The sequence below is a fragment of the Tympanuchus pallidicinctus genome, unplaced genomic scaffold (genome assembly GCF_026119805.1).
Source record: "Tympanuchus pallidicinctus isolate F22 unplaced genomic scaffold, pur_lepc_1.0 scaffold12, whole genome shotgun sequence".
Classification (NCBI taxonomy): domain Eukaryota; kingdom Metazoa; phylum Chordata; class Aves; order Galliformes; family Phasianidae; genus Tympanuchus; species Tympanuchus pallidicinctus.
The window spans coordinates 19008929-19036587 of record NW_026294637.1 but is presented as its reverse complement, the minus strand read 5'-3'; the positions used below and the strand labels follow the sequence as shown (position 1 = coordinate 19036587).

At 55.7% G+C, this 27659-nt stretch overlaps 5 protein-coding genes and 1 non-coding gene across 8 annotated transcripts; 2 read left to right on the top strand and 4 right to left on the bottom strand.

The window, feature by feature from the left end:
- Positions 1-25: 25 nt before the first annotated feature.
- On the bottom strand, positions 26-10717 carry SNX1 (sorting nexin 1). 2 transcript variants are annotated; one of them, XM_052672109.1, is made up of 15 exons: positions 10547-10717; positions 9469-9571; positions 8443-8579; positions 7165-7231; positions 6368-6411; positions 5314-5455; positions 4719-4797; positions 3925-4000; positions 3326-3439; positions 3093-3186; positions 2390-2595; positions 1209-1352; positions 1017-1097; positions 683-754; positions 26-425 (listed from the first exon to the last, which is right to left on the bottom strand). In XM_052672109.1, exons 1-15 carry the CDS (start codon positions 10679-10681, stop codon positions 375-377), a joined length of 1545 nt encoding a protein of 514 aa, XP_052528069.1. In that variant the 5' UTR covers positions 10682-10717; the 3' UTR covers positions 26-374. The 2 variants fall into 2 exon arrangements, with proteins under 2 accessions (XP_052528069.1, XP_052528070.1); XM_052672110.1 differs by lacking the exons at positions 2390-2595; positions 3093-3186.
- Positions 10718-12027: 1310 nt separating this feature from the next.
- On the bottom strand, positions 12028-17917 carry PATL2 (PAT1 homolog 2). 2 transcript variants are annotated; one of them, XM_052672099.1, is made up of 19 exons: positions 17807-17917; positions 17607-17709; positions 17155-17453; positions 16867-16935; positions 16715-16780; positions 16460-16627; positions 16226-16309; positions 15679-15833; positions 15286-15369; positions 15064-15202; positions 14790-14910; positions 14611-14708; positions 14267-14311; positions 13982-14115; positions 13579-13738; positions 13091-13231; positions 12913-13010; positions 12687-12836; positions 12028-12310 (listed from the first exon to the last, which is right to left on the bottom strand). In XM_052672099.1, exons 1-19 carry the CDS (start codon positions 17828-17830, stop codon positions 12271-12273), a joined length of 2178 nt encoding a protein of 725 aa, XP_052528059.1. In that variant the 5' UTR covers positions 17831-17917; the 3' UTR covers positions 12028-12270. The 2 variants fall into 2 exon arrangements, with proteins under 2 accessions (XP_052528059.1, XP_052528060.1); XM_052672100.1 differs by lacking the exon at positions 16226-16309.
- A 236-nt stretch (positions 17918-18153) lies between these two features.
- On the top strand, positions 18154-19955 carry B2M (beta-2-microglobulin). The gene is made up of 4 exons (XM_052672145.1): positions 18154-18289; positions 18397-18675; positions 18785-18819; positions 19767-19955. Exons 1-3 carry the CDS (start codon positions 18226-18228, stop codon positions 18796-18798), a joined length of 357 nt encoding a protein of 118 aa, XP_052528105.1. The 5' UTR covers positions 18154-18225; the 3' UTR covers positions 18799-18819; positions 19767-19955.
- A 940-nt stretch (positions 19956-20895) lies between these two features.
- Positions 20896-23802, top strand: TERB2 (telomere repeat binding bouquet formation protein 2). The gene is made up of 7 exons (XM_052672369.1): positions 20896-20959; positions 21185-21314; positions 21886-22031; positions 22193-22254; positions 22594-22682; positions 22774-22862; positions 23278-23802. The coding sequence occupies exons 1-7, from the start codon at positions 20896-20898 to the stop codon at positions 23397-23399; spliced, it is 702 nt and encodes a 233-aa protein (XP_052528329.1). The 3' UTR covers positions 23400-23802.
- A 751-nt stretch (positions 23803-24553) lies between these two features.
- RPS17 (ribosomal protein S17) lies at positions 24554-26550 on the bottom strand. The gene is made up of 5 exons (XM_052672144.1): positions 26464-26550; positions 26169-26320; positions 25950-26055; positions 24854-24919; positions 24554-24676 (listed from the first exon to the last, which is right to left on the bottom strand). The coding sequence occupies exons 1-5, from the start codon at positions 26464-26466 to the stop codon at positions 24596-24598; spliced, it is 408 nt and encodes a 135-aa protein (XP_052528104.1). The 5' UTR covers positions 26467-26550; the 3' UTR covers positions 24554-24595.
- On the bottom strand, positions 25447-25578 carry LOC128075677 (small nucleolar RNA SNORA71). Its single transcript, XR_008203954.1, has one exon. It is a non-coding gene; the product is annotated as a small nucleolar RNA SNORA71 (small nucleolar RNA).
- Positions 26551-27659: the final 1109 nt, after the last annotated feature.

Below are 27659 nucleotides of genomic sequence, written 5' to 3'. Positions count from 1 at the left end.
TCTCCCCCAACACCACACGCCTGGCTGCCCTGATACAAGTTTTATTACATAGTCGTAATGGCACTGCAGGAGTAAGATAGTCGTAAGAGCCTTAAAACCCAGCCTGAAAAATATACATTATAGTGTCGTTAACCCCCTTTGCTCTTCACCTACTCAGGGCTGGCTGGAAAGCAGGAAACTCATTTCTCTTCAGTAAGAAAATATATGTTGCTAAATGAAAAATATACAGTTAGAAGAGTTACTGGCTTTAAGCTGCTCGTTTGGGGGTTAAACCTCTACCAGCGCTCAAGTGTTTAACTAGGGTTCGTTCACGTGTAAAAGAGGTATAGTGTATAAAAAGGCAAAGTTCAGGTATGCTCGCTGGCTTGGTCCAGTTAAGAAATGGCCTTGGCTTCAGGTAAGAATGCTTCCCAGTACTTCACCAGCTGTGGAGAGGAGGAGAAAAGAGTCAGGAGCCAGCACAGCTCAAGTGCATTGTGAATGAGCTTTAAATTCAGCAGACTCAGAAGGGTTTTTAGGGGGGGAGGAGGAGCTTTTGCCTCTTCCAACACACACACAGCTCTGCCGAGGCATCCCCTGGGGTACAACGCTTAACGAGCAGCTCACTCATTAGCAGCACTCCCCCACTGTGGACTCAGGCTGAGCTCCAGGATGCGTAGGAGGGCTGGCAGAGGGCACTCACCTGCTGCTGAGAGTTCAGTAACGTCTCCAGGTACTTTGTCACATGGTTTCTGAAGTCCTTGGATTTCTCTTTCTGCAAGACACAGTTGCAGAAGTGAGCACAAAGCTGCAGCAACCACTAAAACCCTCACGTCTTCGTGGGGAGGCCTAATCATGGGCTAGATCCTGATGATGGTTTGGAGGATCGCTGCAGGCCTGCGTGCTTTGAGCAGAAAACCCCCCTTCAGCCAAAACCGGCTGCTCTGCAGCGCCGATGCCCCATTCGAACACTTCTGCATTTGCAAATATCACCAACTGCTGGGAGAGCTGCCTGCTGATGGCTGGGGCTGACCTACCTCAAACCGTATCACTTCCTTGCGGATCACAGCAGAAATGCGTTCAAAGTCCCTTTCATACTGCGTCACACGAGATTCCCACTGCAGAAAGAGGAAGCGTGCAGTTTCCAGGGCTGCAAAGCTTTTTGCTCATTGTCTGAGTGGTTTCGCAAACCCGACTGCTCAAATTCAAGGGGCCACAGCACGCCTCACCTCTGAGATCTCCTCCTTGGCCTGCTGCAGCTTGTCAGGTTTGTTGGCCCACAGCAGCCTGGCCTCCATCTCCCTCTTCTTCTGCAGCATGGTCTGGGCATCCTGCCACCGCTGCCAAGTCTTCATACGTTGGTCAAAAGCTCCCTGAAAGGAAGAAGCAGAGGCTGGGCTGGCACAATGCAGTGTGACAAGCATGGGGCTGCGCCCTCTGCCACCTCGCTGATGGCTGCACCTGAGGCCACGTGAGGGAACCACAGTGGCAGCACAAGCCAGAATATGGAGCGTCTTGCCCGCTGCTCTACCAGGGAAAGGGCAGCTCTGAGGCCTCCCTCAGTACAGGGCTCAGTTTATTCCTTCCATCAAGAACAGGCATTGCAAGGAAACACCTTTGCTAGCTCCACACTGCCTCTCTTGCACAGCAGTGACCACAAGTCACAGCAAAGCACTCCAACACCTGCCAGACAGTATTTTTGTGAGCCACCAGCCCCAGCAAGGAAGAGCTATCACACTTCGGAATGCATCCAGCCAGATAGTGGGGAAGAGCTAGAAGAGCAGAAAGCACATGTGGCAGCCTGGCCAGAAGGACAGAGCAGCCGAGAGGCAGGCAAAGGCTGAGGCAGCATTATAGCTTCTCCCAAGAACATGCCTACCTCCAGCACTATCAGTGGTCTTGGTCCTCTGCAGCACCCATCATATCTCCCCATACCAAGCAGGCTGCATTTTGGCCTCTGTAGTCTCCAAGTAGGGCAGGAACAAGTCAGCCTGCCCAACTGGGAAGTCACCTGGAACTTGTTTTATCCAGCCCCTGGCACAGAAGCCTGTGTATCAGGCAGGCAGACTTCAAGACCCAGTCTACTTACAACACAGATGAGAGGTTACCAGCTTACAACCTCTGCAGCAGCTGCAGCCTTCTCCCCTGGAGGGGCTGAGACCACCTATAAGCCAGGAACTTGACCCATATTCCCTCTGGAGAACAAGAGCTCAGCCAGATCTCACCTACCCTATGTTCCTGATCCAGCAGCAAGTTTGCTTTCTGCTCAGAAAGACCAGTGATGCCATTCTCTCTGCTTGCACTCACAGGACCAGCTACCTCCTGGCACACCTCAGCCTAAGATCTATGCTAAGACCAGTGGTTCTGCCCTAGAGGTTGGCTCTGAGGATTGCCCTAGAGGAGTGCTTACCCTTACAACTGAGAGGAGGCGGATGTAGTCTCCCAGGAGCTCAGCCAGGACGAAGAAGTCATTGTTAGCCTGTTCCTGGTGCAGCTGTTCAATCTTCTCTTCCACCTCAGCCAGCTGGGACAGTGCTCGGGACAGGGCCGTGTTGTCCTCAGAGCTCCCCAGCATGGCCAGACTCTTTGCAAACTGTGCTGTATTCAATGCTAGCTCTAGTGAATGGAATAAGAGAGTCAGCTGTGGGCTTTGCTACACCGGGTGCTACACAAAGAAAGCCCTGGCCTACAGTTCAGCCCTGGGAGCTGCTTTTCTGTAGCCCCAAGAGACATCAGCTAGCAGAGCCAATGCCACCTGAGAGCTGGTGGCTTCTATGAGACACAGAGAACCCCGGCCAGGAAGAGGGAAACAGCAGTGGGAGGACAGGCACAAGTTTGCAGATGTCAGCCAAAACATGCAAAGGGAAACATTCCTGCTCCCTGGCAGAGGACAGCGTAGCATTAGTAACAAGATCAGCTCTGGTCTGGTTCATTACAGCAGCTTTCAGCCGCCAGGCTCACATTCTAAGTCTGTACCACCGGACAGAAATTGTGGCATTATCATTTTTACTTCTGTCTCCCAGGACAAAGAAGCAAAGAGCAAGAAAGCACTGCTGTATCTTCTCACAAGGCTTAACTCTTACAGTCCAAGCAAGCAGAACCCAGCCCGTTACCTTTCCTGTGGGTCACTAGCGTTTCTACAACAGCATGCAGCTTCCGCAGCCGCTGCTCCTCACACTCCACCTCCTGCAGCTTCTCCTCGAACCACTGAAATGGACAGACCCAGAGTTGCTTCCTACATTATCTGCACAGCTGCAGAGCTGCCCATGCACCCCTCCCCAAAAACGTGAGCTGGTGGGAAGGCGCAGCAAGGACAAGGACGGCGCGGAGACACCCGCACACTTACGATGTCTGATTCATTCATCTTAATGGTCATTTTGCTGACAGCGTCGGTCGCTTTGTTGAACATCTTCAGTATTCCTGCTCCACTCAGGGCCTGGGTGCCTATTGCTCTTGGCAGCTATAGAGAGACAGAAAAGTTTGTTTTGCCAGGAGATAAGAGTCACTGTGAGAGCAGTGTTGGTAACACCAGTGTCCTGGTGTGCTTCCACAAAGTCTGTTCCTACAGCAAAGCCTTCTGGCACAGCATTAGGCAGATGCTAAGATTTGCACTGTCACATTCTCCTCGCAGGTGCAGGGACCACACTGGCCACACAGGCGGGCAGACAGTCAGCACTTCTGTATCATTTGGGCATCGGGCTCCGGTCCCCCCCCTTACCTCCAGACAGCAGGCTGCACTCTCATCATGGATTTCACAATAAACACAACCCCTGCTCGAAATGTGTGCCCCCACTGTGGTGTCAGCAAGCTTGGCCACGGCTCATTATCAGCACATGGTGCTTAGATATGCACCAAGAGCATATCACCACGCTCTGAAGCACCATGCCCCCTTAACTTCCTCTGCACCCCCAGGGACTCGCAGCCACCTCAGTCCACCCTACTGACCTCCTCCTTTTCCAAGAACTCCCTAACATCCGGGTCCTGCAACATGGTTGGATGGCTGACAACTCTCTGTAGGTACCTGGGGAGAAGAACACACAGTACAAGTTACCTCTGCTGAAACCTGGCTCCAAGCCACCTTGGTGAGCTGCAGCACACACCAGTCAGCTGCGACACACTTGTTTGCTCAGAAGCAGCAGCTGAAGTCAGACCCAGCCAGATGTTCTCATCCTCCCACCACGAGTTCTCCCTCCCTGGGGACTCCAGTGAGACAAGTTTGCACCTGCACCAATATTCACTACACACCAAGGTTACTTGATACAGTAACTGATGAAGATTCAGTCTTACATTCCTCTGTGACAACGCTTCAGAGGCTGAAGCTGGAGGTTATTGGCATACTGGTGCCAACTACAGCAGTTAGCAGGGGTGGCAGAGCGAAGGCCACTGGTGTCTACATAGTTAAAGGTGCCAGTTAAAGAGAGGGAATTGTTTCTCACCTGATCTGCACTGTTTGTACCACTACTTAGCATCCAGATTTTTGGGCTCCTGAGACAGATCAGTTTTCTCCCTGCCTTGTCAGAGTTCAGCCAGATTTGGATGAGCACCAGCAAGAGTTTTTGAAGCAGAAGATACTTTTAGAGTCAACTCTTGCAGCTGCAACTCTTCAGTGGCCTCCAGGTTCCCTCTAAGCCTGGAAGCAGACTGCTTTTCTCACATAGGGAGAAGACTGTAGCCAGTCTGACCTTTCTGAGGTCCCTTGCTTGGTTCAGGCATGAGGGGATAGCTGTTGGGATCTGTACCTCTCTAGAGCAGCCCGTCTCTTTTCTAGGAACTCTGCAGAGGAGGAGTCTTCTTTCCCAACTTTCACTTTGGTCATTCCTAGCACAGAAGGTAGGTGCAATTAATGAGTGGCCCCAAACTGAATGCACAAGGTAGCAAGGTCTGTCACAAAGCATACGGACTACCAGGGTGACGAGAGAGAAATCTGACCTTGCATCAGAAGAGCTACTTGGAAAATTAACATCTGCTTACATCTACATCTAGCAGAAATCTACATCCAGAAACGAGGCACTGCAATGCCAAGTGAGACCGGAACGAGGTCTGGACTCAAGCAAACAGAGCAATTCAGTGACAGCGCAGCGATTTCACTCTTCTCCAAGAGGATGCAGAGCCACTCATCAACTCTAACAAGGCTTAATGCCCAGAGCTCCAAGCAGGGAGCCAACAGAGTTCAGTTGTGTCACAGAACTCAGATTATTTTATGCACCTACTTTCTCTTACTGCTCTGCAGCTTCCCTCTCAGCTTGGAGGTTGCAGGCAGCCCCATCTTCTGGGCACAAAGCTCAAACCAGAAGGACCAGATCGAGAGCAGCACTCTGCACCTCCACCACTCACCTATGAGACTCTTCTCAGGCGGTGGAGGCACGATGAACCCATTTTGGGCATGCTTCTCCAACAACTTCTCATAGAGACCCAGAAAGTCACTGAACCTCCTTCTCACTGAGAACTGCTTGCTCCTGAACATCGGCATGCTCGTCTGGGGGAAGAGATGAGACTCACGTCAAACTCACCCAGGGAAGCTTGCCATGCACACACGGTGCACCGTCACTTTTGGGGGTGGCAATAGGACATCCTGGGCTCTGTGGGATTTGAGGAACACGCCAGGCCAAAAACTGAGCAAGCCCAGGTTTTCAGCAAATCTCCTGCCAGCAGCTCTCCTAGGGCTGAACAGCAGCATTAATACCAGTGACACAGCAGCTGCTGTGCCTGCGGGCTGCCTGCTAAGCCCTGCCTGTTGCCTAATCCCACCATCCCCGTTCCCCACAGGAACAGGCACTGCTGTCAGGTCACACACCAGGCTGCAGGGGCCATCAGCAGCTTTTGACTGTGTCTGCAGAGCAAAGCTGGCAGCTAACAAGCCTCCCAGTCCCTGCCACACACCCACAGCTTGGCGCTGCAAGATGCAGTGCCTGCAGCCCAACAGCTGCTGGACAGACAGCTAGGAAAGGCTTTTCAGAGAGCACAGAGATCGGTCCCAAAGCAGGGAAGCAGCTGCAGAAAGCTTGATGTCTTGTGACTAGCCCCAGAGAACAGACCCTGGCAAGAGACTTGCTGGAAAGAGTTGCATGCAGGTGAGCTTAATCTGAAAGAACTGCCAGCACAGAACCACCAGGAACAGTGCCAGCACCTGGAGCTCTCCATAGCAGGTGACATTTCTGCTGCTCATTCCAATGCTGAGCAGATATCAGCTGAAAAGGTCTTCTTCCAAATAGATGCAAACCTATTTCAGAGCTAGGCTCATCCTCTGATCTCTAAGGCTGGATTATAACTCATGAAGCCTCGTAGATTCAGGCCTCTCATCTATTTAGGTCACCACTGGCTTGACATGAAAAGGAAAGGCCAGCCCAGCTGCCTTAGACTGGGAAAAAAAACGATGAGTTTGACATACCTGTGTTGATACTTTGTAGGCTACGTATGCATTCATGCCATCCCCTGCGGAAAGCAAAACCAAGGCATTAGCACAAGGTTGGCCTTTTGCACCATCACCCGGAGGCTCTGGTGGCTCCAGCAATCCCCTGAGCTTCGCACACCACGGAGAGGGGATGGTGATTCTGATCTGAGCCCCGAGTCTGCACGCAGACTGCAGACCTTTCTGCAGAAGCCTGGAGCCCTGCCCACTATGCATTTCCCCAGCCTGGCTGCTCAGCCTTTCCCAAGGCAGCCGACGCCGACGGTCGGTCGCTCGTTACGCTGAGAGCACAGGAGTAACTCCATGCACACCACACACTGCTCGCCCTGCTGCAGCCCGCGGCTGTGCGGCACACCAAGCAGCCCTTCCACAGGACGCAAGTCAGGCTGGCTGCCCGTGGTTTGGCTCTGGGACGTCACAGCCAGCCTCTTCTCCAGCTAACACAGAAACCGCTCGCGTGGGGAGAGGAGGGTTTACGCCTCGTAGCTGAAGCAAAGGGCATCCTCACAAGTCAGACTCTGCCCCTCAGAAGGGCGCTGATTAGAAGCCGGCGCACCCTCAGCTCCAGAAGCCGTGAGCTGGCTGGGATCAGAGGGGCTCCCTGTGGGCTGCCTTTGGCTGGCTGAGCTGCTCTCGTCCCCACTTCCAACAGAGAGAAAGCTTCGTGCTTCTCATTGCTCTGCAGCTGCCAGTGAAGGTGCCAAAGCTTGGGACAGCATATTTGATTTCAGGTTAAGGCAGTTTCAGCTCTCCCCTGCCAGCCATACACAACTCACCGACTTTCTCCGGGTCACTCACTCCTACAGTCAGCTCAAATTTGTCTTCCTGTTCCTCTTCTTCCAGCTGTTTGAAGTAAGCACATAAGGACAGCAAATTAGAACTAGAAATCCAGGCTTCCATACACAAAGTCCCATATGCTCCAGAGCGCTGTCACCCTGCCAAGGCATTTGGCATTTCAGTCTGGTCAAGGCAATGCTATGAAGCCCCTGGGCTCCACATTTGTGTTGAGGCTGCAAGTTCCAACCATCCTGGATTGGATTTGTCTCTACAGCAATGCTATCTGCACAGACTAACACACAAACTGCTCACCACTAAGGCAGAACTCTGCCAAGCCCAACCTCAGCCCAGCTCTGCACAAAATAATTTCCTCTGGGCTCTTTTACATAATTTCAATTCTCACCCAAAACAGGTGAAGATACCGAAGCTACGCAGGAGGCAAACTACAGTGTGCAGGCACACAGGGATGGAGAACTGTGACAGCAACTGGCAGACCCAGCCTGAACCCTGAAGGTCAGAGGCAGCAAAAACAACAGTACTGCCTCTGACAGGCCACTGAGGCTTCAGACTTGCTTGGAAAGCATTACAGCTCCTCATTAGCAAGGTGAAGGTAAAGCATCTGCCCCACACAGCCTCTTGTTTAAGAACCTGAAGATGAGAGCTTCTCGGTTCACCAATCAGCCCAGCATTCTGCCCAGGTTCTGAGTTGCTTTGCTTGAGCCAGCCTGAAGCCAGCCTGCAACAATGACAGTACTGCAGAGTCCTCGTGATTTCAGGCTGCTTGAGGGGCAGAACAGCAGCTCTCTGCTCGTCACCAAAATAGTACTCATTTCTCAACAGGAAAAGGACACAGAATTAGGCAGAGCTCCGCCTAACTGAGCTTGGCAACCAGACCACAAGTTCCACTTAAGAAATCTGAGCTCCCAAGTCACCCAGGAGACTTTTTTATATCCACATGAGAGCAGTTCCACCACGTAGCCCCATCTGTGGCAACAGAGGGAGCTGGAACTCTCAATCAGAGCTCAGACCCTCAGCTCAGCCGCTCGCTCAGCACTGGAAGCAGCCTGCATCACCACGCCTCCACAGGAGCAAGGCTCACCTGAGCCCCACTTCAAGCCCCAGACTGACAGCCCGAGATAAAGCCAGGGCATTCAATGTGCCAATTACATTAATTACATCGTTAGATGCAGGTTCCCATCTAAGTAAACAGACAGGTTCCTGCCAACTCCAGGTCCCAAACCAGCAGGGCAAGTTGGAAAGCTGAGAGCAGTTCTCACCTCCTCATAGCTCTTTGGAGGGTTTCTGGAAGAAGAGCTTGCAGCTACTTCTAATGAGGGGGCAGGATTGGATGCTTTGGCCAGTTCCTTCTTCTGGTTGTTCTGCGTGCTGTCTAGAGACAATTCTACAGTGGCATCTGTCAAAAGAAGTTGGCAAGAGTCAGCCTCTCTACTTTGGGTTTCTAAAAACGTCAGCATTTTCAGAGAGGCTCACGGGACCTAGGCAGCAACAACAGTCTTAATCAGCATTCAAGAAACACAGGGAAGACATCTGTATGTACTGGGAAGAGCACAACCTCACACAGCTTCGCTGCAGTAAGGGCATTTGATCAACGCAGCTGAACATTTTGTTAATGGAAACTTACTCTAGAGAGGCGGTCAGGAGTTCCTTGCTGTGTGCTAGCAGCAGCTGCACACTACAAAAAGCTACAGACAAACTGAATTTTAACACTGCACCTAGACTGACTCCTTCCCAGGACACTCATCCACCAGAGGAAGTCAAAGCTTCTACCTGTTACCAGATATGTCCAGAACTGACTTTCAGATGCATGTGCCAGAGGTCTCATGCTCAGACAAGGAACAGGACTGCTGGGTAAGGTCCAACCCTCCTTGTTTCCCCCCACAGAGGGGTGTTACATTCCCTGTTCCTGGGGACCACCAGATCCCTGCTAGACACGCTTCCTCTATCTGCGCAGAGGGAGGAAAAGTTAGAGAGCAAAGGCCTTCCAGGTGTAGAAGGACACACTGCCTTGCAGTTCAATAAAAGCCCATTTTTAGGCCTCTTCAGCTTGCAGGCAGTTAATCCTGCCGCATGATTAAGGGAGAGACCTGGAGGAGGCTACAGGACCTTCCCAAACACACCACAAGTACTCAGCACTCCCAGAGCACAGCACAAGCTTGAGAGATAAGGAGTTGTGATAGCCCAGAGCAAGCAGCCTAAGCACAGGCAAATCATGGCTAGCACACAGATGACTCTAAGCTTACAGTTCAGAAAGCACCAGTAAGGGCTCAGAGATGCAGACTCACCTGCAAACAGGTCCTGATCATCTTGCTCTACACGAACTCCGTTCTCTTTGGAGCTGTTGTTCACAGGAAGAAGCAATTCCCTTTTTGGTGCCGGGGGTTTGCTCTTTAAAACAATTAAAAGGACACAAGCAGTCATTAATGCTGAGGAGGTCCAGATGCTGCCACGCAGGGTCACCACTACAAACCCAGCACGCACAACGGCCAGAGGCTGCTTCCCTTCCAGCACCCTTCATAATCCAGGTTGAGTACACAGATTGCAACAGCTCTCAGCAGCCCTGGGAGACCCAGCCCTTCTGTTTGCACACTGGCAGCAGCACCACTCAGGCCAAGCAAGCAGCACCAGTGAGCCTCGGGTGAGCATGCCAACACAAAACCCCTTGTAAAAGTCAAGATTTTGCTGCTGGTGGTGCAGGCCTGCGGCAATTTGCTTTTCAAGTGGCACCCAATCCTCCATCTCACAGCCCAGCTAACAGAAGCTCTGTGCACAGGGTCATTCAGACCCTCTGCTCCCACACAGGAGCTGTGGAAAAGCTCCCAAGACAGCAAGAAGCTCTCCGCAGACAAGGCAAGGTGGGTGCTGAAGTTTCCTTGATGAGCCTCAAATGCTGAAGAGAGCTATCTACCCTGGCTTTCAGTTTGCCTTAGTTTCTAAGAACACAGAAGTACCACGCCCCACTCTCCACTTCTTGCTATAAGAGAACCGCAGCCTCCTTCAGAGCAGCCCATAACAGTGCCCAGCACCTCCGGCACACGAACCATCGGGGCCACTGTGGCTCCTCAGGCCCCCAGCCCGGCACTCAGCACAGGGGCGGACGCCGAGCTGACAGCTCTACCCGCACAGGAGCGCTGTGCTCAAGAGGAGCGCACCGAGCGTTAGTTATGACAGCTGCTCTAACAACCGCGTTAAGCGCCCGATAAGCGGCTTTAGCCGAGCAGCGCTGTTTCCTGCTCGGGGAGGCGCGATTCGCACCAAGGCCTGCGGCCCTCCGGCTCGGCAGGCCCCAAACATTCCTGAGCGCGGAGCAAAGCGGGCCCGGGAAGCCCCACCGCGCCTCGGTGTTTCCCAGTCCAGACTCACGGTGCTAGCGAAGATGTCCTCCCCCTCCGTGTCGCTGTCGGCCGCGTCGCCGTCGGCGGAGGACGGTGGGAAGGGCGGGGGCAAGTGCGGCCCCGGGGAGGGGGAGCGGGAGCCGCCGGCACCGCCCGACGCCATCTCCGCGCCGCCGCTTCCGCCCGCGACAGACGAGACCGGAAGTCCCCGCCACTACTTAAAGCTTGGGGGCGGAGCTTAGGGACGGGCGGAGCCTCGCGATTGGGCATAGCCGGCTGTCGGCCAGCAGGGGGAGCCAATGAGCGGCTGCGGGAGGCTCGGCGGGCCCGCCGACGTGCGTGCCATTATCTGCCGTCTTGCAGCCCGGCGCCCCTGCTGGGATGCTGAAAATCACAGCCGAAGGGCAAAAAGAGCCCTGGCCCCAAGCACGGCCTTCGTCGGAGCGGTGCCATGGTGGCTGCAAGCTGCCCCTGTGCCTCCTTATCCCCCCCACACCTATCGGGCTGCGCTCTGCAGGGAATAGAGAACAGCACGTTGCCCGTCCTCACCTCGAAAGCCTTGCTGCCGTCCTCCTTTCTGCCGCGAGGCAAAGACTATATCAGAGCTCTGAAGCTGCTTTTGGGTCTTCAGTTTCAACCTCTCTACATGCTAAAGCCAGATGCTTCAATACAGGCATCCTGAACTATTTATGACGTGCCAGTTATCTAAGTGCATGAGACAGATGCCCTCCTGAGGAACCCAGGCAGGCTGAGCAATGGGCTCAGGAGAACCTCACTGGGTCCAGCAAAGCCAAGTGCAAGGTGTGCATCTGGGACATGGAACAGCTGCTATCAGCACAAGCTGGAGGTGTAAGGATGGAGCACAGCCCTGCCAAAAAGGACCTGGGGAGGGGAGCGGGCAATGAGCCAGCAGTGTGCCCTCACAGCCCAGGAAGTCTGCGATTCTATAGTGTCCCCCCCTAGGATTAGGAGGAATGCCACTGTACAGGCTAGAAGTCAGGCAGCCACCACCAAGATATCTAAACCCTAAGTATTATACCTAGGCACGCCTCAGTCCTAGAGGCAGACCTGGGGGTAAGCTGTGACAGTCATAGCCATATTTAAATAACGGAAAGATGACACTGTAACTCCAAAGTGTTCCATCATGACACCTCCAAGCCCTCAGCATAAGAGGGGCTTTGTCCTCAGCCATGTGTTCAGACCGCTCTTCCAGTGCACACAGATACCCCACTGTGTCCCCTCCTGTGTGCAGACCTTTCCTTTCTCTGCTCATCTTCTCCCTGCCACTCAGATCCAAGCAAGCTGTGACCCTCCAACACTTCCACATCCACTTTCATCACTGCCTTTTCCTACAATTCTCTTTAACTTCCTTCTGGGTCTTCTGTTTCTTTCTGCACTCTTGGATGCTCTCTATCCCCAACCTGTGTCTCCAGGCCCGTGCTCCAGCAATGCCTCTATCAGATCCAGCTTACTCGCACACAGCAGAGACCACCCACAGGAGCTGCAAGCGCTTGTTAATCACCTTTTTATTTTATTTCAAGTGCTATACACAAACTCACCCCCTGCAGGTGCTCCCAGCGCCCCAGTGCAGAGTGGCCTCAGCACCTGCCAAGCGCTGCTGCAGGGTGTGAGGCCAAAATAAGTTACCCACGTCCCCAGCCAGCACACGGCTCACCCAAAGTGCCCAGCACCCGAGTTGCGGTTGCTTCAAAACTCAAAGTCCTTGCATTGGCTCTGTCTCGCTCTCAGGGCCTAGCATAGCATGGGAGCCTCTGACGGCAGTGGGGAGCACCTATGGAGAAGGAGCAAGGTTGAAGTATCAGGTTTGTCACACCACACTGGTGGCAGCCACCAGGAGCCTACCTGCCCAGCCACCACCTAGAGCTTGCCCAGCCAGACTGCAGTAGGGATTCTGCAGCTTTCTGCCCCCACTTTTATTCGTCCCAGAAAGATGCACACAGAGCACACCAGATCTGCTCAAGTCAAAGCAAGCACTGCAAGCTTCATGGCACTAGGGACCAGCAGGGGGGCAAACCGCTTGCTCTGTGTGGGCTCGTGTCCTCCAGCATAATGGGGGTCTGCAGATTTGCATATTACCACTTCTCTTCCCAAAGATCTGGTCCCAACAGATCCCCTTTCTCTACAAGGCAGCACCAGGCAGTACTCACTCCATCTTGGCCTCCAGGTGGTGGACAGTCTGCTTGTCCAGGTAGCGGCAGAAGAGCGAGAGGAGATTGCTGGGCAAAAAAAGTGGCTCTACCAGCAAAGCCTTGGGCACTTGTGACAGCTCCCGAGCAACCAGGAATACAGTGTCTGTCCTGGGGACACCAAGGAGACCGTGAGTATTGCGTTGGTCAGCCAGCCCCAGCCACATTTGAGGTCCCATCTCCTCACCACGTCTCAAAGTCCCCAATGTGTGGCTCCAGTGGTGTCTCAGAGGACAACAGTCCCTCGCCACGGCTCAGCAGGGAGTAGAGCAAGGAGATGCCAAACTGTGGGGATGCACCAGGAATTGTATCATGGCTGCCTGTTCATCTGCGGTGCCTTTTGGATAGTGGGGATACCAACATACCTGGTTCTTCAAGGCCATAGTGAGTGGGAGCTCAGCAGACTCAGGCAGGGTCCTGGTCATCTCCTGCAGGACCTCAATGAGCCTGCTGAAGGTCATCCTGCCCACCACCTCATTCAAAGGGCTGTAGAGCAGGGGGAGAGACTGGGCAGGGCAGAGGGGAGAGCAGGGATCTGAGACTGCTTGACCCACAGCAGTCCCATCCCCATCCTTGAGTCCTAGCCCAAATGCCTGCATCCCACATTCAGGGACCCCCACACATCCTAGGGACACATATCCACCAGAACTACCCTAACACCTCCTGGCAACCTTCCTCCTTCTCCACTTCAACAGGGGAAGCAAAGCTCTGAGCCTACCCTTCATAGGCCATTTTCCCATATCAACCCAACCATCCACCCAGCCTAGCTGAGACCCAACAAGATAGCCAGTTCCAGGAAAAGGGATAGAAGAAAATAACCCAGCACCCCCTGCCCCAGGCTGGAGGTGCTCGCCTCATCTGGCACATCCTTCTTCATGAGGAAGGGCAGGTGGTGGGTGATGGTCAGCAGGATCTTCTCTGCTTGCTCTGGGGCCAGGTGGGGCAGCAGCCGTGCTGTGAGTTTCTTGCCTTTCCGAACACACAGGACCTGCAGGAACTCATCCTCAGCCTCCCTGGGGATGAAGGCTCCCATTGGCACAAACCCTGAGAGACTCGAAGCCCTTCTGCCCATCTAGGAGATGAACTGACATCTCCCTCACTCCCATGCATCTTCAGTGGAGGACAAGGCTTGTAGATAGGGGCACCACAAATAAGGGTGACGTGCAAAGGACAGAATCCCATTACACATGATTACAGGGAACACAGCTAGGATCAGGGCATGCTGCCCACCCCTACTTCACCACAGCATATCTTACTCCTCACTGCTGCAGGCTCTGATATTCAGGGCCTGATAGATCCGTCCCACTTCCTGGGTCTTGTGCTCCTGCTCTTCTGTGGCTAAGGACATCTTCCGCTGCATCTCTTCCACCTCCAGCAGTTGCAGGAACAGCTAAAGAAATGCCAAGAGATAAGTGGCCAGCTTGGAGCATTTGCTGAATGTTCAAAACCCCCCACACCCAGGCAGACCTCCCCCACAGAGCTCCTTGGACAAGCCTCTGCTCCATCCCAGCATGCCGCAAAGCGGGGCCACCGCCACTCACCCTCTCAATCCTGTGCAGCGCTCGAAGCCGGTGGCTCCCCGCAGCCTTCAGGAGGGGAGAAAGGAAGGCACAGTTACAGCCAGCACCAGACACCGCTGCCAGCACAGCTCTGGGCCAGCTGCTCCCTGGGGATCAAAGTGGCTTCAGGACAAAGACCAACCCTGCACAGCGGCCACAGCCACCACCGGCTGTCCCATCCCACCCTGTTGATGCCATAAAGTGACATGCAGCCCTACTCTGCATGCCCCATCCGACACCCACAGCCAGGGTAGCTCCTATCACTCCTCCTAAACTTCTCCAAGACATGGAAGGAAGCTTGGAGCCTGGTGTCCTCCTTCACCTACCTCCTCCACCAGGGCATGGTGCACAGCATCGATGGCCCGCCGGGGGCTGTAGCAGGTGGATACAGCGACCTGGCCCAGCGAGCCAGCAATGCGCACCACTGGAAGAGAGCAGGAAGAGAGCACTCGTGGTAAGAGTGTGTCCCATGCCTCATATCCCAACCTCAGCAACAGCCCCTCACCGGAATTGTAGGTCTCCACTTTCTGAATGAATGGTGTCACCAGTTTGGGGGGCTCCTGCTTGTTGCGCCCACCCAGCAGCTCTTCCTCTGCCTGCTTGCGCTCCAGCCGGTGGTAGTAGGTCTGCAGGCAGCCAGAAGGACAACATAGGACCATCCTGTCCCATTCCTGCACAGGACTCAGCACCTCAAGTCCCTGCATTTTCCAGCTTCCTCAGGTGTGAATGTGTAGCTCCAAGGAGCTGGGTGACCACAAGACCCCACAGAAGCAGCTCACCTGGTAGTAATAATCATCATCCAAGTTCTCACTCTGCAGCTGGATCATCTCCACCTTGACAACCCAGTCCTTCTCCTTGCAGGTCATCAGCCCAGCACAAGGGTCAGCTTTAGGGGACCACAGCTTCTTGGGGGAGACGCTGTCACAGGGAAGACCACAGCCTACTGTGAGCACTCAGATCCCCCCTGAGGCACCCCTAAGCCCCCCCTGTAAACCCCATACCTCTGCAATGTCCCACCCTGCTGCTGCCGCTGGGTCAGGATGCGCTGGTGCTGCGGGTGCAGCTGAGTGAGGTGGCTGGGCACGCTGCAAAAGGACAATGAGGACTGAAGACAATACAGCAGCTCCAACGCATCTCTGATGCGTTCAGGACGCATCTCTGGTCTTGGCTGAGTGCCACAAGGGCCACCAGCTCCCTTGACCTTCAGACAACAGATGGTGACGTGCCCATGGCATGCTGTCCATCCTGACCTCACCCAGACCAGATGCCTCCTCGCCATCATAACCACAGCTCAGCTCCCACACTTGAGCCACCCCCACGGAGCTACCAGCTTCCATGAGGGCTGCAGCCCTCTCCTGCCCCCAGGCAGGCACCCCACTCGCCATCCCTGCTACCTGAGGTTGAGCTGGCCACTGGTGGAGGGGCTGAAGAAGACAGAAGGATCCAGAGAATGAGACATTGGGCCAAAGTGCATGGCGAGAGACCGTGGTGGAGTGCCAATGTTGGGCGACAGGGGACTGAAAGGGCCTGGAGAGATGTACCCTGCAGACTGGAAAGGAAGGGAAAAGTGGTCAGGTGGCAGGGTACCCTGCTGTCCAGGGGCACCTGGAGGGATGGCTGGGCTCTACCAAAGCCACATTCCATGCTCCCATATCTGGGCAAGGCAAGGGTACTCTAGTGTTATGCTGCTGCCTGGTACAGCCCAGGTCCATCAAAGGTGCTCCAACGTGCTACCAAACAGGCCCAGTGCAGGAACATCAGGATAAATGTATTTAAGAAGCAACAGCTATAACCATCCCCATCAAAGATAAAGAAGAGTGCCCAGGATGAGACTGAGCTGCAAAGGCTGCCACTTGGGAGAGATGCTGAGACGTGCTCAGAAGCATCTTCCAGGATACAGCACCATCTGTGGGATTAGTGGCCAACAGCTCGCTCCATTACCTGGTTGGAAGTAAAGAAAGGAGAGGCTCTGCGGGGTGGTGGGAAGGGCCGAGGGGAGGATGTGGAGCATGGTATCAGAGGTTGCTGCAGGAGTAAGATGTTACTGGGATCAGCAAGGCACAGCCACAGATCCCAGCCTCATAATAGGTCCCATACAACATAGAAGCATCTCAGAGCTTGGGACAGCTTCTGGAGCAGGGAAGGCAGAGGAGCAAAAACTCTGAAAACCTGTACCTGCTGGAGGAAGTGCTGGGGGAAAGACTTGGGAGACATCCCTCTGAAGTCAGGGCGCTTGTGCCGTGGGGAACCCACATACCCCCTCTGCACAGGGGAGCCGAGGAAGTCGAGGGCCATGTTGGTGGCAGTAGGCGGCCTCTCCAGGACCTGCAGGATGGCTTTGTCCTGTGGGAGGAGATGGCAGATGAAGGAAATGGAGCCTTGACTGCTCAGCACCATAAGGGACACACAGGTAGAGCCCCAAGGACGCACCTCTAGCATGTGGTGGGGTGGAATGCTGCTGGGGCAAGAGCCCCATGCCATGGGATCCATTGCCAGCTGGAAGACAAACAGAGATCAGCACGGGGAGAGGAGAGGCAAGTGACACTCAGTCTCTGTTACTAGTGTGGAGGGAATGTTTTTACCATGTCCTCTTGGCCAAATTCTGCCCAGTCAGAGCCAATCCTGCTGTCCAGCACCGCTGAGTCCTGGCTCTGAGAGCAAAGAGAACAGTTAGTGATGTACACTTTGCAAAAGCACCACGGGCACGACCTTGTTACCTCCCAGAACCACCCCTTGGCCCCCCATGGGACACAGTCCACAATACAAAGATGGAGAAAGGAGCAGCAGGACCACACCACCGACTCTGCTTGGGCACTGGGGGACCCCAGGGATTTCACTCAGGGTCCCATCCCACCCCAACCAGGCATCACCTCCAGCGTGGGCTTGCTCTGTACAGCTCTCATCACTGCTGGGTCTCCCAAGTCGTTGGGTTCCTCCTCATCCTCCTGTTCCTCAACTCCCTGCTCTTCCTCCTCTTCTTCCTCCTCCTCCTCAGAGCCCACCTGCTCAGCCTCTGCCTCTGTCCCACCTTGGCCCTGGAGCTCTCTCTGCTCCTCTGTCGGTGGCTGCCCCTCCACCACTCGGGGCTGTTCTTCAGACTCCAAAAGCTCAGGGCTCCTCTCTGGAGGCACCGGGGTTTTGGTGGCATCCTCCTCAGTGGAGTCACGGTCTTGAAGGAAGAAGCAGAGCACACTGAGGGCAAACAGACACCCCCACCCCCCAGCTCAGCCCCTGCTCAGGACCACCTTCCTCACCACCCCCTCCATCCGCAGTCCTACAGCTGCTGGTGGTCAGCCCGAATCCGGGCTCCTTCTGACCTTACCCAGCCCAAACGTCATTTCATTGTACAGGTCGAGCTCCTCGTCTTCCTCGGCCATCTCCTCCAGCAGAGGAGCATCTTCCACCAGCAGGTAGTCCTCGAGGATCTGGGGGAAGAAAGGGACGGCAACGGGGACACCGGTAAGGCTTCAGAGCGAACGCAGCAGCAGCGCAGCCCCGCATCAGGGCAGGGCGGGCACTCACCACGGGCTCGCCGCCCTCCGCCATGACGCGGCCCCGCCACCCCCGCCGCCCTCTACGGGGCCGCGCTGCCCCGCCCGCCGCCTTTTACGGTTTCCCGCGCTGTAGCTGTCGCGCACGCGCCGTGCCGCGCGGCACCGCCCGTCGACTCAGTGCGCCTGCGCAGCCCCCCCCACCACGTTAGGCCACGCCCACCCGCTTTCGGGAAAGAGAAAGCGAAAACGAAAGCGGTGCTCCTGCCGTGCGCAGGCGCCGTGGGCCGCGCCGCTCCGGCTCCGTAACCTCTACACCGCCGCTCTGCCCGGAGACAGGTGACGCGGCGGGCTTACAGCGCCACCATTGGCTGCGGTTCCAGCGGGCGCAAGCGAGCGGCGGGCGGGGCCATTCCCCGAGAAGCGCGGTGCGGAGCGGACGGAGGAGCGATGGGGAAGGCGGCGGTGATGCTGGTGGCCCTGGTGGCCCTGCTCGGGCTGGCGCAGGCCGATCGTGAGTGCCGGGGCCGGGCGGGAGCGCGGGCGCGGGGTGCTGACCCCTCCTTTGGGGTCGCTCCCCTTGCGGGGCTCCCCCCGCTCAGCACCCCTCCGTCCCCGCAGTGACGCCCAAGGTACAGGTGTACTCCCGCTTCCCCGCCTCCGCGGGCACCAAGAACGTCCTCAACTGCTTCGCGTCCGGCTTCCACCCGCCCAAGATCTCCATCACGCTGATGAAGGACGGCGTGCCCATGGAGGGCGCGCAGTACTCCGACATGTCCTTCAACGACGACTGGAGCTTCCAGCGCCTGGTGTACGCCGACTTCACGCCCAGCAGCGACGCCGTCTACACGTGCAAGGTGGAGCACGAGACCCTGAAAGAGCCGCAGGTCTACAAGTGGGGTATGGCCGCCTCCTCCTCTACCCTGTGCTGCCGGCCCCGTGGCCGTGAGCGCCCGTGGCCCTGAGCTCCATCGTTCTGGGCCCTGACATCGCTTCTTTCTCTCCTTAGATCCCGACTTCTGAGCTGTGCCCGGGATGAGCACGGTGAGTGACGTCCTGTGGGTAAAGGGAGGCCCCCTAAATAGCCCACAGAGCCAACAACAGGACGAACGATCACAAGATCCCCTTGTTCCCACTGGCAGCTAGCAGGGCTGTTCTGAAGCTCTTTCTGCTTAATATTACAACCGCTGCTCACCCGCACCCAGCCTAGGAGCCCTGCTTTTCCTCCCAGAAGAGAGCAGTCGCTTGGAGCAAAGCTCTTTGGAACGTCTGCAGGCCGCCAATACGAGCTGTCACTGCCCATTTCAGTGCTTTTCCTCCCCACCAGCCAGGAGAATGGCATCACAGGGTCTGGAAGTTCCCCTGCTTGGAAATCCCCTGCACCTCAGGGAAGGCAGGATGGTTAGCCTGCGGTGGGCATGGCAGAGTCAGCTTGGTGTGAATAGCAAGCCCTACCCATGATGGAGAAAACTGCATCATGGCTGAAAGAACTGCAGTACAGCTTGAAACTGAAACTCCTTTGCTGAGATCTCTGTTTGAGGCTGGTTGAATATTGACAGTGGGAGCTGAGCCTTTTCCAGGGAAGTTCCCTCCCAGCTAGCTCGGGAAACAAGGGTTTTAGGCTGACTCATGGGTCATGAGTCACGTGAACTTTAGGATGGAGCAGGAAGGGAACTCTTGGGCTTAACTTCTTGAGGTGTAGAAGGATCACAGTGCTTTACCTGCCTCTGTTTTCCAAAATGCTTTTGAGCTCTTCCTGCAAAGGCTGGGAGGGGTGCTGGTATTCAGGAACGGGAGAAAATAGGGGTGAAGTGAACAGGGGAGGAAGAGGGTACTCTTAATTAGCAGCACAAAAACCTGCAATACTGAGAGGCTGGAAAGTCTCGAAAGCTAAAAAATGGTTGCATTGGAAGAACAGGTTCTTAAAAAATAATTTAGCAGTTGAAGCAGTGCACAGAGCAATTGATATCAATCTCCTCTCTCCCATGCAGGTCTGAAGAATTCTGCATTTCAAGTGGAAATGAGCTTGAGCTTCTGTCCTTTTTTGCATCACACTTCTGGGTAGGATGGCAAAGAGCAAGCATCTTCATCATGAAATTCCTTTAGGATGCTCTCCTAGGGTTAGCAGCAGTGCTCTGAAATCTGTGCTCCTGGAAAAGCATGGGGGGGGGGGGAGTTATGGAGGGGAGGGGATGGGAATGGGGAAGGGGGGGTGCTGCCTTGCAGCCTTCAGGCATGCAGCAGATGGTTTGCAAATACGGAGATGCTGTTGAAGGTACCCTGACCTGTTGCTTAGGATGAAGGAAGATGCAAAGCAAGCTGATTGGGATTGGAATTGTGAAAATTTATAATGCAAATTCATGCCTTTGAAACTTGTGCATAACTGTGCAAATTCACAACTCTGAAACTTGTGTGTTCCCCAGGAAAGGAACAGAATTAATAGCAATAAATCAGTAAAGCCTGCTCTCCAACAGCTGTTCTCCATAAACAATTGCTGGAGCTTGTGTTAAAATACCTTTGACTTGGAGCAGCGTTCTATCTTGGCTTATCTGAGCACGTAGCTCTCAGTATCTGCACTGCCACTGGAGCTCTTCACCGGTCTGAATTGTACACAAATTTTACCCAATAAAACCAGAAAAGACAAAATTATGATTTTCAGGGCGCAGGGAGCTGCCTGGGGAGGCATTACCCAACCTGAGCGCTGCTGTGGCTCCTGGGGGGCTGCTGTGGTGACGTCGTGCTGCTGGGTCCAGCTGGACGTGGTGGGTGCAGATCTCAGCTCTGGGCTGAGTTCTCGCAGTGCTTTCATGGATGAAGATTGTGTTGCTCGAGGTTGACGCAGTTCCGGCTTGTTTTGTAGATCGCTCTGTTGCATTTGCGCTGCCTATGCTGAGCAATGAGATGTGTGCAAACCTCTGCCTTTCTGCTTTGCCCCACGCTTTACTCAAGGACGCGTCGTTTGCTGACGAGCTCCTCACCTCAGATTAAAATACCTGAAAACAGGGTTTGGTCTGAACATTCCTGGCCGGAAAGCTGCGCTCCCAGCCTTGGCTCATTCCCCCCCCCCCCCCCCCTCACCCCTCAGCGTTTCCCGCCGCTGCCCCTCAGCTTCCCGCCGCCATGTTTAAGGGCTGCCAGGCCTGGTTCTCCCACAGCGTCCAGCCCGGCCCCCGGCAGCTGTGGGGTGAGCCGTGGGGTGGTTGTGGGGCTGTCTTGGGGTGTGTGGGGACGCGCTGGGGCGGGGGGAGCACGGAACGGGGCGGGGGATTCGCAGCAGAGTGTAGGAAATGCGTTGGGGTGCGTGAGGGGGTGAGCTGGGCTGCGCTGACAGCGCGGCACGAGGGCGCGTGGTGTTGGGCTCACCTGACGCTGCTGGTGTCTGCGCCGTGATGGACGCAGCGGGCTGTGTGACGCACGGGGGTTCACCTTCCTCCTCACCCTGCTCTTCCTCCCGCAGTGGCTGGCGGAGGGCTGCTCACCCGCTGGCAGGACGCCGACTATCTCTTCAGCAGCGATGCTGCTCACCCCGATACCCGCAGGTTGGCTCTGTCCCCCCTGAGCGCCACCCCCGGTGCCCAGCACACACCTGGGAAGGTCCCGTTCGGGGTTGGCCGTCTCTGTTGCTCGCTGATGGCTCTGCTGGTTTGTGGGGGGCAAAAGGCAGTGAAGTGCAGCTGATGGGAATGCTTGCATTAACGCTGACGTTCCCCAGTGGTGGGGATGGCGTTGTGAGGCTGCTGACATGGCTTTTTGTGGGAGAGCAGAGCAAGGTGGGAGCTGATCCATCTGCACTCACACCAGCGGAAATAAAACCCGCCTGGACTTAGTGCTGTGCAAGACCTGCGTGCAGAACCAGCTGATACCTGTAGCTGGGTAAATGGGGCTGACCTGCTACGAAAGCCTGGGGTCTGAAATAAAGTTGGCACCACCCCAGGGCTTATGGGGCAAACAGGGAAGTAACCACAGGCAAAAAAAAAACAAAACAAAACAAAACTGAAACAAGCAGGAGGTAACAGAACACTGCTGATTCCAGACCGATCAAAGCCAAAGCTTCTTCCGTTTGGCTCGTAGTTGTGCTTACCTTTAGAAATCACCCCTTTTCTTTCCCAGCATACACGAGAGCCTGCAGTACCTGGATGGCAGAGCTACAGTGTTCCATCCCTGTTACCTCTCGGCGTGGCTGAACAGCAGCACTGCCAAGCAGCAGCCCGTGGCTCTGGGGCACTTCGTGCTGCCCCCCGCCTGCCTGCAGGAAGGTGAGGGGCTGTGCCCCATCCCCTTGCTCCGAGGGCTGATTTCCTTCTGCTGGGAGCGATGCCTCCTCCCCAGGGCTGAGGAATCGGTGCCCCACTGCTCAGGGCGCAGCGCTGCTCACTGGGCTGCTGTTACACTCATTTATTTTTTTTGCTCACGGCAGAAATCAGGAGAAAAATAGGTAGATTTCCTTGGGAGCAAATGGATGATTCCCTTGTGGAACAGGTGCGTGAGAAACACCCCACGTAGGTGCTGTAACAACTTGTGTCAGCCTCTAGTGCTGCTGCCCACAGCTGTGGGTGCCCCATCCCCAGAGGTGACAAGGCCAGGGGTGGGCAGCCTGGGCTGGGGGCAGGCAGCTCAATGCAGGGTGGGGTTGGGGGGGGCCCTTCCAATTCTAAGAGTCTGGGACTCTGGCTTTCTCTGCAAATCATTCAGCTCCCACTGCGCGCTGTCCTCTTGAGGTCATTCCTCAGTACGTTCGAAGCAAAAAGTATTGCTGGGTTGAAAACTTTCTTGTGAATGGTGCACCATTTTAAATGAATTCTGCACTGATCATCACAGCCTGAAGAAAATCTGTCTGATGAACCAGAGACTGTGAGCAAGGAGTGCGAGCAAGGAGCAGGGGAGGATGCACAGAACCTACCTGAAAGGTATTTCTGGCCATGGCAAGGGGACTTGGAGGCGTCTTAATCTGTTAGAAAATACCCAGCACAGAGTAACACACGATTCCTCCCAACACAGCAGTGAAGGAAAAAGGGGCTCAAGAGCATCCAGCCAGGAAGTTCCATGCCATACACTCCAGGAATACCCGATAAATAACATGGTGACAGGTAATGTGCAGCTTGGGTAGGCCTGTAAGTGGAAGACAGCCTGGAAATGGCTGCAGATGCTGGTGGAGTCAGGGCTACCCCCAGGGATTGCTCTATACCTACCTGCCAGACCCCAAGACTGCTAAAATTCACCCAGAAGATTGTCTTGGGTTTTATTGACGCCGCTGTTCCTGATGGCTCTGCACTGCTCGTTGCTCATTGTTCCCATTTGCAGTGTGCAATCCCTGGTGCAGAATCATGCAGGTATGGAGGTCCACGGTCCCAGGTTGCCCCTCGATGCTGATGCTTATTCCCAGTTGTTACAAACTCCCGAGGGCACAGCTGGGATTGCACCTGAACGCCTCCCACGTTCCACAGCTCCCACTTCACCCAACAGAGTAACGCTGGGCTTTAGAGCAGCACTTTCCATCCCTAGGCTACACTTCTGCCCGTGACATGAGGAAATACACCGGAGAGCTACACGACTTCACTCCTGGCACCGCGGGCTGCACCGCCTACTGGGTTTATCATGAAATCAGCCTAAAAAATTCTAAGTAACAGGCAGCTGTTCTCAGCAAAACCTTAACTGAGCGCTGCCCGACACCATCAGCCAGCTATGGCAGTCCAGTTCTGTTTACCAGCATCCTGTGGTTGCTGCAAGTAATGCTGCCTTCCCTGCCTTCCTGCAGATTGATCGTTATTCCAGTGCGCAGCCTTTGTTATCACTGCATTTTAGTTACACAGTGAAAAGATTGGTGACACTGAGCTGCAAATTCCAAGTTAAATCCCTGCGGTGCTTGAGGGAGCTCTAAGCTATCTGTGTTTGGTTTGTCCTCGTGACAGCTCAGTATACTTTACATACCTGCCTGCATTTGTTGTAAATGTTTTTTTTCCTAACTACTGAAAGCAAATTCCACAGCAAACATAAATACAGGTGTTTCCCCCAAAGAGCAAACCCTCTGCCTTTTCATTTGTATGGGGTACTGAACGTGTGTGCCATGGCTGCCAACGGTCAGGAGAGCCTTTGGCTCAGGGCCTCCAGGGAGCCCTGTGGGTTGAGTGGGTTCTGAGCACAGGCCCCGATGTTCTCCTTACCAAAACCCATGTAAACCACAGGCTTGAACACAAACGCAGACACTGATCGTGGAAAAGGTAGGGAAGGAAACAGGCTGAGAACCCTTATCTGCTGGAGGAGCCTGGGAGAATGGCAGGGACCGGTAGGTTCTCCGCACAGCAGGATGGGAGCTGTGGGGTGAATGCAGCCCTCTCTGGGGACAGTGGTAGGAGACCCATCTCCTGGGGGTCCTCCTGGGGGCTCCAGGGCCCGTCTCCATATGGGCTTCCTCCCAGACAGCTCGTTGCTCAGCTCAGTTCGCTCCCCTTGTAGAAATAAACACAGAGACTTTTCCTCTTCCATCTAAGCACTGAGAGATACGGTCAGAAAGACAGCTTTTATTCTGGCACAGCACGACCTTGCGAGCTTCCCACTCAAAGCTGGGAGGCTCTGAGGTCGCTCCATGTTTGCCTTCTCCCAACCGCGCTCCACCACCCCGACATTAGTAACAACATTGCCAAGCAACAGCTCTGCACTCTCGCCCCAAACAACCAGGAAGGTGTCAAGTCCTCCTCGCACTGCGATACCTCGGATGCAGCACCCAGGGAGGCCCTCCGCTCCGCCCCGCCGTGGGCTTTGAAAGAACGAGCAGGCCGACTTGGTTTCCCACATTTATTGTAAAAGCAACACAGCGAGCGGCTCAGAGCGCGCCTCGCGGCGTTTTGAAGTTCATCCCCACCGTGGGCTGCGTGACCTGCAGGTTGGACAGGCTGCCGAAGTCCTGAAAAAGAGCCTGGGGTCAGCAGTGTGCCCAGACCCACCGAGGGAGGAGGCGGAGCCCTCCCGGCCACGGGGACAGGACGTTCCAGGCTGTCAGCAGCCCCAGGAGCACTGCTGGGGACACGGTCACCACCTGGGCTGGGTTGCACCAGGCCGCAGGGTGGCCTGAGCTACTCACCAGGAGCTTCAGCATTTCCTTGGTGTCCGGGTCCACTTCAATGATCTCCTGATCGAGAGCAGAGACCTGGGGACAGAAGAGAGACAGCAAAGGTTTGGCTGTGCCTTGGGGAGAGCCGATCCACTGCCCCCACCGGAGTGAGCCAGGAGGAACCCGATCAAAACACCTCGCAATTCCCCTCTCCAGACCTCGACCTCTGTGCGCTCCCTTCCATTATAGGCTACACCACACCAGTAAGAAACAAGTAGGTTCATCCTGCAGCTCCTTCCCCGCTCAGCAGCTGCGACCTGTCCCATCTTCCCATCTGCAGCTGAGCGCAGCCCCCTGCAGCAGACACAGCTGACGCCCAAGGGCTCTGAGAGCAGCTGCACAGTGCTGCTCCCTTCCAGACACCACGAGTGAGGAATCACACCAAGCCCAGGCGCCGGGCTCATCACCCCATCCCGGCCTACAAAACTATCTGCTTACCCAGATTTAAAATAAGCAAACCAAGCACCAGCAAACTAGGAGAACTGAAGAGCACAAATAAGCAGACTGAATCAAACAGCAGCTAACAGCATTACAGGAGATCAGGAAGAGGAGCACAAAGCCGATGTCCGAATGCTACAGGGTTTGGGAGGGATGGCATGGACCCAACCAAACACGGGAAATGCTTTCGGGTTCCTCTCCCTGCACTATCAATGACCGGGCCACGCAGCAGACCACGATCACTTTCGAATGCAGGTTCGGGGGGTCCCCGCGGGGTGGCTGTGCTGTGGGACCGGCTCAGCGCTGTGGCACCGAACCACGGCTGCCCTTCAGCGACATCTGCTGCACGGCGGCTTCGGGCCGTGCTGTGCGTCGAGCTGATATCGAGTTTATTTTCAGCTAGGGAAAGGAAGGGCAGCGCCCTCCGGCCGGCAACGGTGCCGACTAAACGAAGGCGGCAGCGCCCGAGGGAACGCCGTGCTGGGCTACGGTGCGTCCCAGCTCTGCCCCGTGCCCGGCCCCCTCGGCGACGCGCTCCGCAGCCCGGCGCTCTGAAAGCACCGCTCTCAGGAAACAGCCCCGTGCCGCAGCCCGAGCCCCCAGCCCACGTGAGCGCGGCCGGCCGCACCTCGGGCACGTAGTTGTCCCGGCGCTCCCTCTCCTCCTCCTGCAGCTTGATGGAGATGCCCCGGACGGGGCCCCGCTGGATGCGCTTCATCAGGTGGGTGACATACCTGTGGGACAGGCGGCGTGACGGGGCGGCAGACAGACAGACACACACACACACACAGCCGGGCTGAGCCCCGGGGCCCGAGCACGGCAGGGTTCCGCTCCCCCCGGGCCTCACCCCGCGATCTTGTTCCGCAGCTTCTTGCTGGGGATGATGGCGATCTCCTCGCACACGCGCTTGTTGGTGTGGAAGTCGTTGCCCAGCCGGGTGTAGTACTTCTCGATGATCACCCGCGCCGCCTTCTTCACCGTCTTCGTCCTCACGCGTCCCTGCGGGGACACGCACCGCCGCTCGCCAGCCGCCCTCCGCCCCTACGGCCCGCCGCCCCCCAGCAACCCGCCCCGCGCTCCGGAGCCCCGCGATGAGCCGCCCCGGCGGCCGATGGCGGCGGATGGCGGCGGCCGGGACTCACCATGGCTGCGGCTGCCGCAGAGAAAGAGAACGCAAAGGAGGGCCGGAAGCGGGAGTGGACGCCGGAAGCGCGCGCAGCGCACAGCGCCCCCTGGCGGGCAGGAGGACCGCGCTGCCGCAGAGGCCCGGAGGGGGCGCGGCCCGGTGCCTCTCCGTGTCCCCGTCGAGCACCGACAGCGGCCCCCGGAGGTCGTGCTGAGTGAAGGAGGCCGGTGCGGCCTCGTCGCTGAGCCCAGCGGCCCTGAGGCCCCGTTCGGGCGCTGCGGGCTGCGACGCGGCCCCAGCCCGCCGTGCAGCCCAGAGGCGCAGCTGTGCTAATGGGCACCCTTAGCCACTGCCTGCCACCGCTACGGGGCAAAGGGGAACCAGGCCCCTAAAGCCAAGCATGAGAAGGGAAGGAGAGACACGTGTAGGGAACCATGGCCCCCCGCACCCAAGGGCACTGGCCACCCTCATCTCAGAAACCTGGGAGGCCCCGTGCAGCACATGGGGCTGCTCTCAGCCCTTCAACGCGCCGAGCACGTCAGCCTCAGTGAGAAGCAAGCTCCAGCTGGAGCCTCAGGCCCAGGGCCTGAAAGTGCAGCTCCCAGTATCTGCATCACCCCCAGTACCAGAGTCACCTCATCTCCATGGAGAGATGATAACAGCTTTAACCCGGGAGCAGGGAGCCCATCCCCCCGCTGCACATGGGTAGAAAGAAAGGAGCACAGAGGGCTTTTTGCTGCAACGTGTTTATTATGTGCCAAAAACTACACCACAGCTTACTCCACGCGTCTGTAGGAGAGTGCAGTCTTGCCTGCATATACTACAATGAGGTAGAGACTTCACACACAGCTTCACGAAAACCCCACAAAGAGCAGCTGGGATATGCAACAATGCAACATCAGCTCAGCAGGAGAGGGAGAAATTATGACACTGGTTCTTTGGCACACAGCTTCTGATAGAGGGGAAAGTAAAAAAAAAAAATCTCAAATCCCAGCAGCATTTCAGTCGACTGCACCATTACTTCATACATTTCTGAAACAAAAGGAAGAGTACTTGTCCCCTCTAAGAGAAAGGGCTCCTATGAACCTCCATCCGTCCGCCGAAACGCAGCCCTTTTTTAGCTAGTTACAAAAGGAAAGTAAGTCCTGTGACTTTGTGATTAAAAACCTCTATCAACCCCCCTTAAGTGCAACAAACTATTTAAAACTATAT

Excerpts from the sequence above, each read along its gene's own strand:
- PATL2 (XM_052672099.1), bottom strand. The coding sequence starts at position 17,830 with ATGGCGGAGGGCGGCGAGCCCGTG. Across the intron at positions 16,936-17,154 it reads AGAGCAAGCCCACGCTGGAG|AGCCAGGACTCAGCGGTGCT; the intron begins GTGATGCCTGGT and ends CTTTGCTCTCAG. Across the intron at positions 12,837-12,912 it reads ATTGGGGACTTTGAGACGTG|GACAGACACTGTATTCCTGG; the intron begins GTGAGGAGATGG and ends TGGTGTCCCCAG.
- TERB2 (XM_052672369.1), top strand. The coding sequence starts at position 20,896 with ATGTTTAAGGGCTGCCAGGCCTGGTTCTCCCACAGCGTCCAGCCCGGC. Across the intron at positions 20,960-21,184 it reads CGGCCCCCGGCAGCTGTGGG|GACGCACGGGGGTTCACCTT; the intron begins GTGAGCCGTGGG and ends AGCGGGCTGTGT. Across the intron at positions 22,255-22,593 it reads ATGATTCCCTTGTGGAACAG|CCTGAAGAAAATCTGTCTGA; the intron begins GTGCGTGAGAAA and ends TGATCATCACAG.
- RPS17 (XM_052672144.1), bottom strand. Across the intron at positions 26,056-26,168 it reads CTGCGGAACAAGATCGCGGG|GTATGTCACCCACCTGATGA; the intron begins GTGAGGCCCGGG and ends CCTGTCCCACAG. Across the intron at positions 24,920-25,949 it reads GGGACAACTACGTGCCCGAG|GTCTCTGCTCTCGATCAGGA; the intron begins GTGCGGCCGGCC and ends TTCTGTCCCCAG.
- B2M (XM_052672145.1), top strand. The coding sequence starts at position 18,226 with ATGGGGAAGGCGGCGGTGATGCTGGTGGCCCTGGTGGCCCTGCTCGGG. Across the intron at positions 18,290-18,396 it reads CGGGCTGGCGCAGGCCGATC|TGACGCCCAAGGTACAGGTG; the intron begins GTGAGTGCCGGG and ends CCGTCCCCGCAG.
- SNX1 (XM_052672109.1), bottom strand. The coding sequence starts at position 10,681 with ATGGCGTCGGGCGGTGCCGGCGGCTCCCGCTCCCCCTCCCCGGGGCCG. Across the intron at positions 9,572-10,546 it reads AGGACATCTTCGCTAGCACC|AGCAAACCCCCGGCACCAAA; the intron begins GTGAGTCTGGAC and ends ATTGTTTTAAAG. Across the intron at positions 7,232-8,442 it reads CTCCAAAGAGCTATGAGGAG|CTGGAAGAAGAGGAACAGGA; the intron begins GTGAGAACTGCT and ends TACTTCAAACAG.